Source organism: Pyrgilauda ruficollis, unplaced genomic scaffold, assembly GCF_017590135.1.
Source record: "Pyrgilauda ruficollis isolate IOZ18807 unplaced genomic scaffold, ASM1759013v1 scaffold1, whole genome shotgun sequence".
NCBI lineage: Eukaryota > Metazoa > Chordata > Aves > Passeriformes > Passeridae > Pyrgilauda > Pyrgilauda ruficollis.
In genome coordinates, this window is record NW_024508100.1 from 8,421,137 (window position 1) to 8,439,460 (window position 18,324).

Below are 18,324 nucleotides of genomic sequence, written 5' to 3' on the forward strand. Positions count from 1 at the left end.
TTCCAGCCCCACCAGAAGGATCACCCATGGCCACCCAGCCTAGAGACCTCCTGCAGCTCTCAGCACCCCAAATTCTGCTCTACAGGGGGGAGTCTGGGAATCCCAAAAAGACTGATTAGGGCAAGTGCTCCCAGACTTTCAACTCCATGCTTTGAGACAAGGAGGCTTCAAAGTTTTGGGAAAACAAACAACTGCCTCGCAACGATGTTCTGTTTTGGGGGGAAAAGAAGTCTGTGGAGCTCCAGATATGATCAAGCAATATGGCTTTGTCCCTGCATGCCCTTTGCAAGGAAGGGCATGCAGGGAAGACTGACATATCCTAATAGGGCTGGGAGACAAAGTACTGTCCCAATGAAAGGTTTTGCTATTTGCAAGCCAAGGGACCTCTAGAGAGCAAATCTAGGAGAGAAGCAGTGGAAGTGAGACAAAACTCCTGGAAGAAAACTGCTGGAAAAACAACCCAGTGTTCTTCAGTGGGAGAGCAAAAGGCTGTTAGTTTCTGCCCAGACTTTAGTTATTTAAAAACCACAAACAAACAAACAAACCCCAACCTAACCAATGAACAAAACCCCCAAAAATGTACAACAAAACCCATGGGAAAATATACTTCAGGAATACTGCTAGGGAGACATACAACGCAGCTACTGAGTTTCTTCCATTTCTGTAGGTCTACAGATAGAATAAAAATTTTGCAAAATAGATATCTCAATCTTTATAAAGGTGTTCTGTCACCTGTTAGATTATTTTAACTTGTACTTTGTATTTGATTGAATAATACCCCGCCAAATATGACATTACAGTCAGATATGACAGCTGTACTCCCAGCTAATCCTGCTGAGAGAACTGGGAACAGAAGGTGTGACAGGGGTGTACTGAGTCACAGCTTCATGCTACAGACTTTTCTAGCTGTCTGCTGCTTTTCTCCACAGGATAATTAAGTAAAACAGGCACTTTGTTTGTAGAAAATGGTACAGATCATTAACCACATTAATATGTACCATTTGAATCTTTTCTGTCTTAGATTAAAGGCCACTTGAGTAAAAGACATTTAAAGCAGTCTGTGGCAAACAAAAAGTGTAAATGATAAGACCAAACTAAAACACAAATAATACAAAATCTTGCAAACTCTGATATTATAATAAATAGTAAATTTATAATTATTAAGGACTAGTTTTTATTTCAGTTTTGTGTGAAAGATTTTTTTCATTGATTAATTGGCCTTTGGTTTAGCATCTATATAAAACCTATTTCAAGAGCATTTAGAAAGCCATTTCTGGAGGTCTTCTCAACTGTGTTGGTGCAAGGCGACCCATATCATTCAGCTAAAACAGAACAAACAAACTAAGCAATGGTGCAGAACAAAAATATTAATTCACTCTGTTCTAACTTCAGTAGTTAAAATGTTATTTCTTGGTTCTCATCAAATAATTTACACTAAAATGGTTGACACACAACAACATGGATATTACATAAAACATAATAAATCACACAAAATTCTTTCTAGATCCATTTAGGTAACTAGTTCTACAGCAGATATTCCATGCAAAAAACCACAATACCCTTATCTGAACAACATGATAATTTCCTCTTGAGTGAAATTCTCCCCTCTCTTGAATATTAATTAGTGTATTTTCCTATAATTTTTACTTCCATAAGTCAGTGCACTCAAGCAGAATTTTATGAGCAATCCTTTACTGACTGAATCATTTTTCTCTGAAATTTTTTCAACAAAATATTTGTCATATAACTGATGAATCCAAATATGTTCAGTACTTTAAAGATATTTTTCTTTAGATGAGTTATAACAATTCCCTTTGAAATACAATTGTTGGCTGTAAACATAAGAAATATATTTAATCTTGAATTTATTTTAATTTCTTAATTTAATGTAATATTTAATTTTTTTCCCTCTTTTACTGTAAGACAAAGCAGCAGTATGTAGGCCATTCTGAACAAAATGAATACATTGGTTTTTTGCTTTTCTTGGTAACAATTTCAGTCCATTGGGATATTTGGTAAGTTTTTGGTTTTGGTATTTTTTTGTCATTATTGCTGTTAGATATGTTTTGATCTTGGCTTTTGTTTGTAAAAACTGAACATCAACATTAAATTTCTCCTCTGGTTCTTGGCAACATTTCTTTTTGCTTCACAATTATAATGCTGCATAGCTACCAAAGAATAAAATGCAATTAAAAAAAATACACTCAACTTATAACTACATAAACAGTTAATAGCCTTTTCAATGTTTCCGCCATATATTCAGATCCACCTTATAACATCACAAATCTAATTACAGCCCAACTTTCTGTTCTCTTTGAATATGAAGAACATTTTTTTTTTTTACTGAGCTATGACTGTGAGACTATATAATAGAATTAAATTTATAATTATTCTCAGTAACAATGATGATTAGGCACTTCTGTTCATATTAAATTGTTAAAACCAATTATCTCAATTATGAGAACAATGCTGAAAGAGTTTTTGCTATAATAAAAGCACAGAAGTGTCCCTTGTATATTCATCCACTATACAGATGGAAGTAGTGTGGAAACACCCAAATTAAAGACTTGTGTTCAGTCCTAGGTAAGAGAAATATTCATACAGTCACATCACTGTATGAGGACTGAAAAGAAGAAAAACCCAACCCCTGTCTATTCTAGGCTTATTACTTCAATGATAATATTCTGAAAGAAATATAAAACCATCAGACATGATTTCCTGTTAGGAATTCAAGTTGACAGAGCATTAGCACAAAATGCTGTTGGTTGTGAACCTGCAAGCTAAAGAAATCTTGTAAAGTCAGTATATTTTAAAAACAAATTATTCATGCTAGCAGTGCACAATTATGTAATTGTGTAGCTGCATTCATCCTGAAGAATGCCAACAGTAAAAATCGTGGGTCAAATTTTCAGCTGGGACTGAAGAATTGTCCCTGTCCTTCTCCTGTTTAAGATGGGTAACAGACCACGTCTTCACTGTTTATGATTTCTGGAAACTGCTGAAGTTTTTAGGACACATGGCCTCAAATGCCAGTAATTAAAGAAATTGGTGGCTGCTACAGGATGGTGGCCAAGGTATGAGAAGCAGCAGTTGTAGAACTAAGATAATAACAAAAGAAAAATATAAGATAATAATGTAAGATAATAACAAAAAACAATTCCTTACTGTGACCAATAGCCAAAACAAATATAACAAATAGCAGTACTTGCTTGCTAACAAAGAGAAAAGGAAGAGACTCAGAAGATGCTTTTTGACTAGAAGTACCAGCTGAAGACAGTAACAGTCTTGCTGTGATGAACAGTACAAGCCTTCTTTCTGATGAAACTCAGAAAGAAATCACATAAGCCATAACTCACTTGTTCCAAAAAACTGAAGTTTCTGGAGTAGGACAGACAACATCTGGAGTTTTAAAGGAAGCAACTGCTTTGACTGTTGGCTTGGTCAAACTGGCACAGACTATCCTTGTTCATGTAGTCTCCTGACCTATTTTTTTCCTCTGAAAGTCTGTTACTCATCTTTCTATGCAGTACCTTGGCTACCAAGAAACCCTGTCTGGACTCCAGAGCAGTGTTCATTGCAACATTGAACCAACAAACTTCTGCATTTTAGTCAGAAATAAATAAGATGAACAGAAAACTTTGCTGTGCATTGCACCTGGGAATAAGGAAAATAAAATATTTTAATTGCCTTACATTCATTAATTCTACATCTACTGTTCTATGTATTTATTAGTCTACACTTTTGCAAGTATAACCATTTTTTACAAATTTACAGAAAAAAATAGGGTTTTTTTGGGTTTTGTTTTTTTTTTTTTTACTAGGCTTTCCGTATCCAACCCCTATCAATCTGAATAATGTACATAGGTCACTTATATAGCTTTTGAATAAATGTTTTATTTCATGGTTACATGGACCTCTAAAACACATGGGTGCATTTTTGCATCAGAAAATTTCTTCAGGGTTGGAGTTGTGAGCCATCAGCAACTAATTAATGATCATTCAGGAAAAGCTGCTAGTTCAGGTAGGAGGAGTGCTGTCAAGTGTCAAAGCATTCACATTTTGAAAGCTTCAATTAAGATAATTTTTAAAATCTATTGTTAGTGGGATAAAGTTCATAAGTTTTCCTGCTGCTGAAAACTCCAGGTGTCACCTCCAGCAATTCCTTTATTCAACAGATACAATTACCTTTCAAACACTAGGGGTTCATTTTTCTTTGGAACTGCCACTAGTTATAAAGAATTTAAATCACTTTTGCTGCAGAACCGTTAAAAGCTACACATTTTTTCTATGCTGCTCTTTAAGAGAGAAGAATTCAAACAAAACGTAAAACAGGTATTAATCCCAAAATATATGTTGAATGACACCGTATTTAATATATTCAAGGGACATGTTATCCTCCCCCCCCAATAAAAATTCAATTAATATTGAGGACAATTCTAGTCTTATTTCTTAACAGTCTAAAAAACTAGTTTGTTCACTCAAAGTAATCAAAAGATAAATTCTCAAGTACTTGACTTGGTAGAAGTAGCTGACAATACTCCTGCCCCCAGGGGTAGGCAGCAGCTTTTCCATTGCTGGAGAAAACCAGAGAAGGAAAGGCAAATGAGCCTCCCTGGCTGGGCTGCACAGCCCACAGCTGTTAAAGGGCACTGACGTGGCAGGCTGTGGTGAGGCTGCAGCTGGGAGGGCAAAACACCAATCCCAAGGAAGCCTGCTTTGGATGGATGGCACCCGAGAGCAAGGGAGTGTCACAACAGGGCAGGGGATGGGGCCAGGGTCTCAGAATATCTTCATCTGGGACTGGTATGTGCTGTCTGCAGGTTGTTACAAACTTCTGAACAGAACCATAACTCACATTTGGAGTATTTAACTAATATTTATGCAGTATATTTTAATTCTGCTGTTGTGCCCACAAAAGCCATGCAACTATCAACAAGCCAAGCCTTTTCCTAAATACCTGGGAAAACTAAAGGTTATTTCTGCACAAATACCCTCCGTATCCAATGCAGGAACTACTTAGCATTATCAAAGAATGCCTATCTGCTGGGAAGACTGTAAATGCTTTTAGAATAAAAAAAAAAAAAATTGAAAAATAACCAAATCTTTCAAACCTACAACTTTTAAACTAAATATAGAACATCATGGGTTTATTTGTTTCTTTTAACCGCATGCACTTTTCTGGTACAGAGAGTGGGGTTTTTTTGCATTCAAGAAAGCTCAGACTCTTTCTCAAAGTGGACTGGCATAATGCCTCTGTGGGAGGCCATGTGTGTTAGAAGTTCTTACATCCACTGTAAGTGGAGAAGCTAAAATATCACACAAAGCTTCTGTAAATGCCTATTTCAGGCAATAATATGCATGCTGCCTTTCACTGCAGTACTTTTATGTCTACATGTGTGCCATCATGCCTTCGGTTGTTTCACATTCAAGAGCTGAATTTTATCTTCTTCACTCATGGCATTTCAGGCTGAACAAACCTCGTGACTTTCCAAGTGACCCTTTTGTGACAACAGCTCTGCTGTCAGTACAGCTGCACACTGGCATTCATAGTAAGGGCATGGACTGATTTAAACTTTAAATACCAAAGTATCTTTGATATGCCTCAGGGCACAGCAATGTTAGTTTTCCTTTGTTTACCTTGTAATGTCAATTTAAAATGGTATTCAGTTGTATTCACTGTATTCAGCTGTGCTAAGGAAGACTTCACTCACATTTCATAAGCCATGACAAATATTATAAAAATCTCAAGACATGCACAAGTGAAATATTTTTCTGGAATGGCCTGGTTTGTTGATATTTCTCAGCTGTGTTTGGAAATGCAATTGCTATAAAAAGTAACAACTGAAAAATGAAGATCTTGCTACCATAACACTACTATTTTTTTCAAACTCATCTGAGTTTGAATTTTACTGATTTCTCTTTCCTGTAATCACAGTGTGACTGGAAACATACCACTGCTCTGATTTTATTTTCATCCTTATGCATACTAAATAGAAACCTATTTTAAAAGCAGGAATTTAGGTAAAATCACAGACTCATGTTTGATCACACTAAATTCAAACTTATCTGTGCTACACTGAACTCAGCAGAGCTTCTGTGAGGAAATGCTACTTGTCCACAGAAATACTTACAGCATTCAAGACCAGAATAACTACTTCTGAGACATTACATAAGACCATAAAGCCAAAATGCCTGAAGCCACTGTGTATGACTTAGCCAGAGACTCCTGCTTTCTTCTCTCTAGTGCCACGGATTTAAAAACAGCAGATATTGGCAGAAATTCAGTCAGGGGCTGCATTTTGTTGCAGTGACCCACTAGAAAATCCCTCTGGCCACATGTGCATCTTTGCAGACACCAAGGGCTTTAGACAGGTAGAAACAAGGCATGACTTTAAACAGAGGATTGAGCAGCTCACTTAGAGATAAATAAAGAACACAAGATTTGAAGATAAAGGAATCCAGGATCATATTAGATCATCGGTTCAAATACAATCCTTTCAGGCACTATTTAATTCTCAACCTTCTCTGTGAGACACTATGAAGTTATTCTGGATCTTTTAGTATATAAATCTATTTTCTTCACCTTCATGGTTTCTTCACCTTTTCAGTCCTTCTTTGCTAACTGCTGCCTGAGCAGTTTTGTGCTCCAACATTCAGCTCTAAGTCATCTCAAAAATGATGACACGATGCCTGACAACACAATGAGCATTTTTCACATTACAATACAGTGAGACAATGCATGACAATATGATGTATTAGGTCTTTAAGAAAACATGTAAAAGAATGTGCATACAGAATGTTCATATAAAACAATTTTTCAAATTACTTAGATAAAATATAATCAGCTATGTGGAAGTCTTCCATGTGATACTTAGAGATATTATATTTTTCCCTAGCTAACTGGCATTTTTCAGACATCCTTAAATCCTCACCCTGTTCTGAGTTTCTAAGCCTCTTTTTCTCTCCAGGTCATGCAGGCATATATGTCCCATTCTTAGAAAAGGGCAAAATGCATAAGATTTCCACAAAATCACTAATCTCAAACTTGAAGTGCCATGAAAATAACACAGATTTCTGACACAAAGATGCCTTGAGTTATCATGATGAGGCAATTGATAGAAAATCAACTCAGATTTTTGGAACTTCCATGAGTGTTACTGTTTGTTGTAATAAAAAGTAATTTTTCTTTTATTTCCAAAGGACTCCAAGGAACTCTCTGGAAGAAGGAGCATTACCATGTGCCTTCCTGTGCACACATGTGGCTGATCTCTCTCCCAGAGGCAGAGGTCAAAGGGTGGGCATCACACTTGTGCTACACAAACACATTTTACAGATCTTACTGCCACAATTAGGGTCTGGGGTTATTAATACATATTTCCAGTAGTAAAATAAGTCCAGTGCTTCAGTGCACCATGTTTCCAGAGCCAGCAAATTTGCAGAGATTTGAAAGCAACAATACTTATTCAGTTTCTGAAAGAAGGTGGTAAAAGAAGATTATTTCAAAGCTAGGTATTTTATCTAAACAATACACCTCTTCCCATCCTTCCATTTAGTTAAAGACAGGCATCATGCCTAACCTCAGCCACCATGGTTTCCTGTCCCTTCTCTGCAGCAGTGCCTTCTCCACTTATCAAAACTGGATGGAAAAGTGCTCCACTTTAACAGAATATGCTTCTAAGGAAGAAATACTAATAAATTACTTCACATAAAGATAATGCATGGAAATGCTTTATGCCAGGTTTCCAAGCTCTCAAGGTCTTGACTGTCTTTTTGTTACACTTATTTTCACTAGGAAGGTTATCTGGAAGTTCATGCCAATGTTTCTGTAATCCCCAGTTAATCAGGTTTTTTCTCCACATCTCCACGTTTCGCTATCTGGCACATCTTGACAGGTGGCAGAAAAGCCATTCTCTGGCTCAGAGGATGAACATATAATTGCTTTATGTGAGTGGGAAAAACTTCAAGAACAAAACCTGCAAGCCCCTCATTGAAAAATGCTTGACAGACTCACTGACAAATGGGGTCAACATCCCTGCAGACAAATCAGGAAACTGAATGGAATGCATTCTGTGTCAGTTTTTGGGTGTTCAGTTCTTTTTAAAAATATGTGGCTGGTGGGTAAAACGGAACAATCTGCAGCAGGTTTTCTAAAACTACAACACACATTTTTCAATTCTCCCAGCAACTGTTGTAAAGGTACAATGGGTGAATGGGGGGTTCAAGAAAATAGCTACTAATAAGCAGAACCTTCTCTTTTTTCTGTTTAAGCCGGATTTTAGACCATCTTTCCTTAAAGAGATTGATTCTGCAGGCACAGTTGAACATGAGTCCATGAAGAGGCAGCCACACAGGTTTAACTGAGAAAGTAGGAATAAATCTTAGTCTTCCTTTTTTGTTAAATATTAACTAAGGCAAAGTTAAAGAAGGAAGACATTTCAAATGTATCTAAACCTGTCTATCACTATCCAAATTTCTGAAAAACTGCACATTATTTACCCGTTCTGTAAAGGCCTTACAAGTCAATGCATTTGCTCATGATGCATAACCCGAACAGCACAAATGCTCTCTGCAGATCCTGAAAATGTTCTTTTACTTTTTTTCTTTGATTTGTTTTCTCAGCTGCAATTCCCTCAGTTTTTTCTTTTTACTTTTTGCTGGATGACAATTCTTTGTTTGTATCCTATTCTCTGAAACAAGTCTTTGAAATGTATCCTCTATTTATTTCAGGTCCAGTAAAAAACTTGTGTAAAATTAACCAAATAGGCACAATGAATCAACTGTCTGGGGCAGCATGGCTCCCTGATCTATAGAACAATTAATAATTTTCTTTCAGATCACACATTGACTGTATTGAGCATAAGGGACCCTTTAATTTTTAGAAAGTGAAAGCTTTCTGATGTTTGTCTTTTGACAAAAAATGATGATGTGTCAAACCACACACATGCCTGAACATACCTGTTGCTAGCATTACTGTTTCAGTCCTCAAAAATATCTGCAAGCTGAAAAGCTGAGTTCAGAAAAATGAAACCAATGAACACCCTCCACAGTTTACAGTGAGAGCTGATCCTCACTGCACAGGAGCAGATGGGACTCTTGCATATGCTATCAGAAAATGGTTTACACAACATCTAAGCTATCAATAAGGTATTAGATGTTTTAACAAGAGAGAAAATATTGTACATTTAAAGGCAATTTTATGCTCTAAAGAGTTAAAGCAGTATTTTTGTAAACTCAATTCGTAATGTTATTTGTTATCTTTAGATGGGATAATTTTTCCAAGTACCAATAGCTCAATGAACATAAACTAAATTTGTGCTAGCTTAAGATTTGTACCTATGGAATCATTACAAATTGATTTTTGTAGTGTAATTACAAGAGGAATTAAGATATTGAGGATTAGTTGACAATTGTCCCTGTTTAACCAATACAAATTCATGGCAAAACTTCTACAAAAGGCTAGAAGTATTAAAAATATGCTTTATAATAAAGAATATATCTTAATTTTCTTGGGGAAAATGCCTTTTACCACCAGAAAGGCAGGAAAGTTATTCTTGAACTTCAGCCCTTTCTCACTAAACCATCAGAGTGCTATAAAAGGACACCTAAATGTGAAATTTTCTTGCTAAAAGGGCGTCATAAAATATCACTGAGAAATGGCAATAAGAAATAGCTGTTAATTCCAGAAAAAATCTGTATTGATAAGGTAAAAATTTACAAGATCACAGAAAAGTTGAAAAGGAGGAAGAGAATCAGTTGCTCTGTTTCTGCAGAACCTAGAGGGTATCACACAAAAACTAACAAAGGATGTATGCATGAAAGGTGGTAGACATGTAGTTTTCTTTGTCAAAGAATACAAACATTCTGCTGTTTGAGACAGAGATTTAACAAATCCGTGGGAAACTGTGAAAGTGTTAGAAGCTATGCCTCAGAAAGACCCTAAGCTGGAAAAAAAATGTGCATTGGTTCTCTAAAAATGTCTCAACTATTTGCCCTGTGCTCTGGACTCTTCCCTACAACCACTGCAATGGAGAAAAAGAGAAGTACCAACTATTCATTTTGATCTTTGTGCAGTCATTAAGGACTCAGTATCCTTGGCAGCCTGATCTACTACCTAGAATCAAAAAGCTTTTCCTTACAGTCTCTCTGCATCTTTCTTGTTTTGACACTTTCATTCTACCTCTCAAGCTCCTCACCAACAGGAGACTGGCTCTGCCGTTGCAATACCCTTCTCACAGGCAGTGGCACTGCTCTTAGGTCCCCAAACCTATCTCTTCTCAGGCTGGACAAGTCCAGTTCACCCAGTACCTTCTCACAGGTCTCCTGACACTGACATGTCCAATGGACTTGTCACAGGCTATTGATGTCTTTCCTGTACAAGGAAAGGGGGACAAAATTTGACACAGTAATTGCACTCAATTGTTGAGTTGTGCCTTGTGATACCAAAAGCAATGGATGCAAAGTGGACTTCTTTGCAATAATTTCTTTGTTCAGAAAAAAAATCTATATGCTCTCTTCTTATTCAATCATCTCAAAACATTGCTAATAATGGAAGTTACCCAGCTAGAAGGAAGTAAAGTAGTTCAGATCTCATAAGCTCCTCTAAGGAGAACAGAGAAGTTTCATTGAAGATAAATCAGCCTCTATCAAAGTCAGCTAAAATATTCCTATTGATTTGCAGAGATATCAGAATATGATTGTTCATGGCTCCTTCTCAACAGCTGAAGAGTCAATCACTGAATTGCTTTTAATTAAAATCTCAATTACTGAGATTTTAATTAAAAGCAATTCAGTGTTAAATGCTACCCAGATATTCCCATTATTGTCAGCTATGACAAATGTTTGAACACACAGAGGAAAGATGGAGAGGCCAACTAGGTAGCTGCTGGTACACTATTAATGTTCTTTGGCTTTAACAGCACTGAGCACAGTGAAAAACTCAACAGAAGCTTTAATTTTAATGAATTTCTGTAGAAGGCAAGCAAGCAATTTCTAACAAAAGCTGTTTGTCCTGGATGTCTTTGCAGACACTTTGTTCCAAAGAGATTGTGAAGTGCAGCACAAATCATGAATAACATTAGTAAAGAGAAAGAATCTAAATGTGGAACTCTAGAACCCATTTTGAAGAATGGTGAGGTGAAGAAGAAAAGCAGAGGGTTAATCTTAATATGCTGGAAATATCACATGTAAGAACACATTGATTTGCAAGTTCTAAAAATTGGTGGAATGTATCTGTAATAGGGAAAAAACTTCAGTTTCAACAGAGATTTTAAAAAACCCCAATGGTAGATACTGCAAGTAACTGCACTTAAACCCTCTGAGCCACATAAAACACCAGAAGGAAGTTTTAAAAAATTTCAAGTCAACATTTGACATTCCTAAGGTATTTAAAATTCAAGAAAAGTTCTATTCCACAGAATTCTTTAACACCACCCCCAAGATCTCAGTCTAAGAAACATATGTCAGCAGTACAGTGGACTTAGCTGAACCTGAGATTTGTCCTTACAGAAGGACAAAGGGATTACCATTTTTTTTTTCAGTATTTTCACAGTATTTTGCACAGAAATTAGTGACAAACTCTTTTCCCAGAAACAAGGGTAAAAGAAATATCTTGGTCTTCTCCCCATTTTTCCCTAAAGCAGCATATTTTTTCTCAGCTTTTCAAAAGAGGATTGATGGAATTACAGCAGTATTTCATTAGAGTCACATCAAACATCAGCAACTCTTCCCCAAAAAAACCACAATCAATCAATTAGACCACTTCAGTGGTGAAGATGTATAAACAGCTGATTAATGTTTAATGTCAAACTCCTTACAAAGAAAAAGAGGCAATAAATAGTACATAAAAAAACCCACAAAAGCTCAAGGGAACAAAAGTTTTACTTCCTGTTTTACTGCCAAGGTGAAGTTCTGTACAATGGATTTTCTAGCATAATGCCAGTGCAAAAATACCTGTCCTCAGATGTACAAAGAAACATGAAAAAATAGGTAAAGACATACCTGGTCCAATGCAGAATGATGCAATGATTGCAAGGATACAAAATATACTGAGGTAAGGAAGCCAATACACTGTGTTCTGGATGGATAAAAGACATCAATTTTAGATATATTGTCCATATCACAAATAGCTTGTAAAAATTTGCAGACAATAGACAGTGTTTTCCATGATTCTTGATCTATTTCAGAATTTAGTCTGGGGTTACTTTGGAAAATCACAGCATTTCTGTAGGACCTTATTAGATGTTTTGTTTTAAAGGCCTTGGTGTCTGTGAAACCCCTGTAGAGGAACACTAGACAAGCTATGTACCACAGAGTCAGAACTCTAAAAAATCACAGCTTCTTGTGGTAGAGCTCAAGCCAGCCTGGAACACTGAACACTTCAGCACCTCCATCCACCTCAGGTATTTCAGTCATGGTTAAAAAGAGCATCTAGGATGGCCCATAGGGCTTCAAAGTTCACCAGTCAAAGGCTTGGCTGAAGACTGGTAGGACAACCAGGTATCTGAACCTTGGCAAAACATGGCAAAGCCACAGTCCAGGGCTCTTCAGATGTAATCTGATTTTGCAGACAAGGAAGGCCATATATCTTAACTTTCCTCTACTTCTAAGTTGATTTTTCTCTACTGAGACGTCTAAATATCAGGAATTTGAAATATGAAGAGAAATTCCTGTGGAGCTTGGAGGTTGCAGAACACTGTTTCATAATCATGTACTTGAATGTTTGATTCTAATAGTAATAGATGAGAAAAATCCATGGATGCCCATTTCTTTCTCTCTCCAACAGGTGGAGTTTTACTGCAGCAAAGTGTGAATGATATTTTTATTAGAATTTTGCTATTTTTGAAAAGTTTGTTAAGACACATTTAAGTGTACTACCACCACCTTGAATGGCACTGTAAAAATATCCTTGCTAAAGAGAGTAATTAAGTGTTAAGGAGAGGCCCCCATTTTCTGATGTTTTTTCTCTTCTAGTCTGAGTTATTTCCTTAGTTATGTGGAAGCCATGGTCTTCTGGACATTAACATTAACCAAAAGGGTTGTAGATCTATCAAAATTACACAATCTAGGGTTCTTGTCTGGAAGCAAATCTAAGGTCTCTGAGAAGGAGAAGGTGCAAATATGGAGCAGATATAAATTTCTCTGAGATTAAGCCTATTTGTACCATGATCCTTTGTTCAAAGCAAATCTCTAATACTTTACAGATTGAGACCCTTTGAAAGAAGGTAAAACTGAAAGGCATTCAGAGTGCAGGGATTTAAAGTAGCTGAAGGTCCTCACACCCCCCAGCTTGGCTTTAAAAGATCTGGAAAGGAATTTTTCACTCAGCATACAAAACATGCAATAATATCTCTCTTCAGGAGGAGAGCTGTCTTACAGCTTGTCCTATCACAAAAAGCCCTGCTAAAAAGTCTATTTTTATCTTCTAAGGCCAAATGATCTCCAAAGGATAAATCTTTATATTGCCTATACAAATACCAGAAAAGTTAACTTGAAAGAAACATCAAGCGTGGAAATTTTTCACTAAAAAAATTCTAAACCTAAAATACAAATGACACATAAAGCATGAAAGCAATTTCAGAGAGAGTGAATTACAAAACAAAGATACACCCACAGAATATGGGTAAACTGTTTATTCAGCTATGGGTAAAACTGTCTTTATAATAGTTCATCCTATGCATAAATCTTTGAATTAAGGAGTCTGAAAGTGAGAATGTGAGAAAGTCCCTATAGCTTTTTTAACGCAAAAGCTTTGAAGCAAACAGATTCATAAATTAGTATAAGAGACCTTTCCCTCCTCATGCCAAACTGATTAATAGGGTTGGCTCATGCAGGAATGTCGAGACAAACCAGTATCAAGCATGTTTAAAATAGGTAAAAGAGAGAGTAAAAATCCCTAGTGACCATAGTGTTACCTGTAAGGTCAGGGAGACAGTGAGAACTGCAAAGAAGACGATCATCAGCCCAAAACCTCCGATGAGGAGAGGCCTGCGCCCAAGCCGTTCAATAACCAAGCCCTGGAAAACAAAAGGTGGCATTTGATCTTCTTGAGAAAATACTGAAGAACTTGGATCATGAATTCTGTTCTCCTAGTAAATATGAAGATCAAAACTCAACCATGAATTGATTTTACACTGTTCATAAGCTATGACATTCATAATTGTGCTCACAATTATATTTACAAAATTTAACATGCTTGAAAGAACAAGTCAGCATGGTATCCTTATCTGAGAACACTGAAAAATTGTTCATTGTTTGAATGACTTAAAAATACGCACTAAATTTCTATGACAATGTTCTTACAATACATAATTTTAAAATGTCTGCATGTTGAAGTGAATTATAGTCTCTTGCTTTTGCATTTTGACTCTCCTAATTTCAACATCTCTGTGAATTTAAGCTTAAGACATTTAAAACTTGAGATTTAAATATTTTTAGCATAAATTCCATCTTAATTAGACAAAAATTTAATTTAAATTTCTTTTTTACCAAGTATAGAATAAGCATTTAGTTTTCAATTTGGATAATGAGTGTAATTAGAATATCCAAGCAAAAGAAATCCATGCAGCAGAAAATTTTGCTCAGACAAGTGATTTTAACACTGGTACTTGTGCAGTTACACCCATTTTGAATTTGTATATAACGTCTGAATATAAATCACAAATTCCAAATACTTATCTGCTAGAGAAAAACACAATGAAAAATTTCTTAAAAAGCTGTAACTTGAAACTCTGCTAGTCTGACTCATTAAAATAAGCTAATACGTATTTTGTCATAACAGCTGATGTACTTTTCATGTTGGTAACTACTAAAATTACTAATTACACTTGGCTTTCTTACAAGAAAAATAAGAGCATTTTATGAAGATTAAAATGTACCACTTCAAATAAGTTGAAGTCAGAATCACAAAACTGTTTGCCGTATCATTATTGACTGGTGACTGAATGTCATCTTCTGCACATACTTTGAGGGAAAAATAAAATGGGCAACTGAAATGAAATCTGGAGTAATACCCGTAATTCTGGGAAACAACACACATCACTCCACTGCCAGCATCTAGAAGAAATGTGTTAAAACAAAGTACAGAGACACCCACAGATGAAATGCCTTGAGAGGCAAGTGCTTCTCCCTCAGCCTGGAGTTCACCAGTGGATTTCAGGGCAGGCTTGTCTGTCTTAAACTCACGTTGATGTTGCACCCTGAGCTGAACTTCCTCACCAGAGATATGCTCTGCGGTGCTGCAGATCACTGAAAGCAGCTCTGTGGCAAGGTTTTTCATTCTTTATTTCTTTAATTGGTGAAATATATTAATTTGGACAATTTGCACTGCTTCCGTAATAGAATTATGGAATTTTTAATAGACCTGCACTGATATTAGTAAGATTTTATGAGGTCCAAATCTTTCAAAACTGCAATTGCTTAACTGTCAAGACCTCTACAAGACGGCAGTTATATCTCATTATGATTAATAAATCCATCTTGCAAGCACACATGACCACACAGACACTGAACCAAGAGACAACTTTAATGGCTTTGAGGGATAAAAAATATAAATGTTGCACATGTAATTTGACATGTTGTGCAACTTCTCTTATTTTTTTCAATGCTGGATTGATGGTCATGATCAAGCCATCTTGGTGTTACACAGCTGAGGGATTTTGTATTAAAACAGGCTCAGGGATGATGCTTCTCTTAGAGGGAAAAAGTTCATAGATGCCTCTCATACAAAACATGGGAAAAATGTGATGTATAGTTTTCACTTGTAAAACTCAAAGCAAAACTCAAAGCAAAACAAATTCCAGTAAAGAAGGACAGTTTGGACTTGGTCTTCCATAATGGCAAGTTTTCCTGGTGAAAGCAATGGTGGTTTTGAGGTTGTAAACAGACAGCAACTTAATTTTTTAGTTATGATTATACAAATCCAAAACTTTTTCACTTGCAAAACCCACTAAGATGCTTATGACTCATAAGAAGTGGAAGATGATTCACCAGTTTCCAAGTATTTATAGTCCTGAATGCTCCACTGCTATGTACTGGTAACTGCTACCTATTGAAGATCTATAGCAAATCAAAATATACTGTACAGTAGAATAAATGAAATAACAAGAAATCCAGTGAATGCTCAAGTACAGACAGAAGAACATTAGAACTCTTTTCTGTGATAACACCTGAGTTATGTGCCAGGCAGTGTAGGCTGATACTTGTTTCTGTGTGATCATAAACATGCATTTGTAGAAACCTTTACCCAGCCATGATGGTTATCACAGCTAAAAAAATCACTGAAAATGTGTAAAAAATATTGAAACCAAAATTCTCACAACACAAATGTTTAGTGATAAAAAGGCAACTGATATACAAAGTACATTAACAGTTCACACAACTTACTTCTGTCTGTCAGGAAACACTTGTGAATAAAGTTAAAGATGCAAATGTCAACCTTTTCACTTGAGTCAGCTGCAGATACCAGGGCTGACATAATGAAAGCAGAGTGCATTAAAATAGATCAGACAAGCTTCCTTGGATAAAATGAATGTGCAAGCAAGTCCTGCAGTCCAAATGGGAGGTTGTTGCATACTATTCCCTACTTATATCCTGCCCCTAAATTATACTAAGCAAACCCTGTCAGGTTTTCTTGATGTCTCAGCTCTGTGAAGAAGTTTGCTCTATAAGTTAATGTCAAGAATAGCCACACTTTCTTTCTCATGTATTTTGGATAAAGGCCTGAGTAAGACTCTGTGACTAGACTCAGACTTAACATGGCAAGCTAACACTGTGTTATTTCCATTTTAAATATCAGGATTAAAATGGATAACCTCATTTATATCACTCTATGACACTAGTATCAAGATATAAGATACTCTAGTATCCTGTACCCAGGAAAAGGAGAGGAACAGCAGACTGAGAATTATAAATTTAGGGGTTTTGATTCCTACTTTGACTAATATCCATTAGTCTACTGTATGAATTATTCATTTTAAAACAAACAAAAAAAAAGGGGCTATTGTATTTAAGTACCTAAACTGGAATTTAGAGGCCTAGCATCAACTTTGAGCACAAAACCACATGCCTTAAATAAATATCTGTCTGCAAGGTTCTCACATCAATTTGTCTGCATCTGTATTAAAGCCATGACAGGATCTTATACAACTTCTGCAGGTACCTGTCTAAAGGTTACTCTCAGTAAAGCATGGAATTGATTGCTACATTTCTAAGCTCAGTCTAAAGTTTTTGCAGTAAGGCATCCTTAATAAGCTTCACTTGGCAGTGAAATTTTGTGTTCACTAAAGATGCTCTTTAAAGATACTTCATACCTGCCAAGACCAGCACAGCCAGGACATAGCTCATGCAAGGACTTATCTTAGCCAGCCACTTTTGCCTCAGCAGCGCTTGGCAACACCCCTAGGGCAGCACAAAAACACTCATTTCCTTATTCCTAATCTGTCCCTTCAGTAAACTGTAGATATTTCTGAAGCAAAGCTCCTTCTAGTGATGATTCAGTTGTTAAAAGTGTTAAGCTATCAAGTTTATGCTATAAAAGCCAGACTAGATCTCAACCCTGATCTGTGACAACTTATTGTGGCTGATGCTTTATTTTCTAATTATGGTATTTGAAGCCCTGATGCAGATTGATAAAAGAATTACTCAAACCCAATGCTTTTAATCCTCAGCAGCAGGAGATACATCTTTAAACTTTCAATTTCTGAATATATTCTACAAAAGAATTTGTATTACACAAATGCAGCCCTTAACCACGCACACCTTGGGTCTTAGGAGTGGTGTGGTAAGGCAGACCTTCGTGGTGAAACTTTTTCTTCTGGAAGGCACTATACATTTACTTGCATTTACACATGCAGTCCTCATCTATTCAAAAGTTCATGTGCATTAAAGCAATTAAAAAGGAATAATGTCTACCTAAAAGCAATCTGTTGATCTCTTGTGGGCTAAGGCAGTGTGCATTAACACAGTCTCTCTCTGTAATCCACCCTGCAGACAAAATATGTCCCAATGCCTCTGGTCTTTGACAAGCACCATGATCTGAGATGCTGCTTGCCCAATCTCTTTGCTACTGCTGTCTCTATCTGGGCTACTACAGACCAAGACATAACCTTCAACTTCTGGTAATCCTTGAGCAACAGCTTGTCAGGGTGAGGGGAGAAATAGGGGTAAATGCCATGTCTGCCCCATTCTTGCCCTCTCTACTTACATCCAACTGGAAATTATGGGTATGTGAAGGCTGATGTGAAGGGAACAATGTCACATGGGACTGAATTACAAGTCTTACTAGAAATCAGATTCTAACAGAACTTCCTAGGAACCCTTAAGATTCTAG

General features: G+C 36.4%; 1 protein-coding gene across 1 annotated transcript in view; it reads right to left on the reverse strand.

Moving 5' to 3' along the window:
* Nucleotides 1-18,324, reverse strand: part of SLC2A9 (solute carrier family 2 member 9) — a 75,511-nt gene that overhangs the window by 13,301 nt on the left and 43,886 nt on the right. Inside the window, exons 9-10 of the mRNA XM_041484524.1 lie at nucleotides 13,910-14,011; nucleotides 11,997-12,072 (exon numbers count right to left, since the gene is read on the reverse strand). Coding sequence (XP_041340458.1) covers nucleotides 11,997-12,072; nucleotides 13,910-14,011 — 178 coding nt within the window. The remainder of the gene's footprint in view (nucleotides 1-11,996; nucleotides 12,073-13,909; nucleotides 14,012-18,324) is intronic.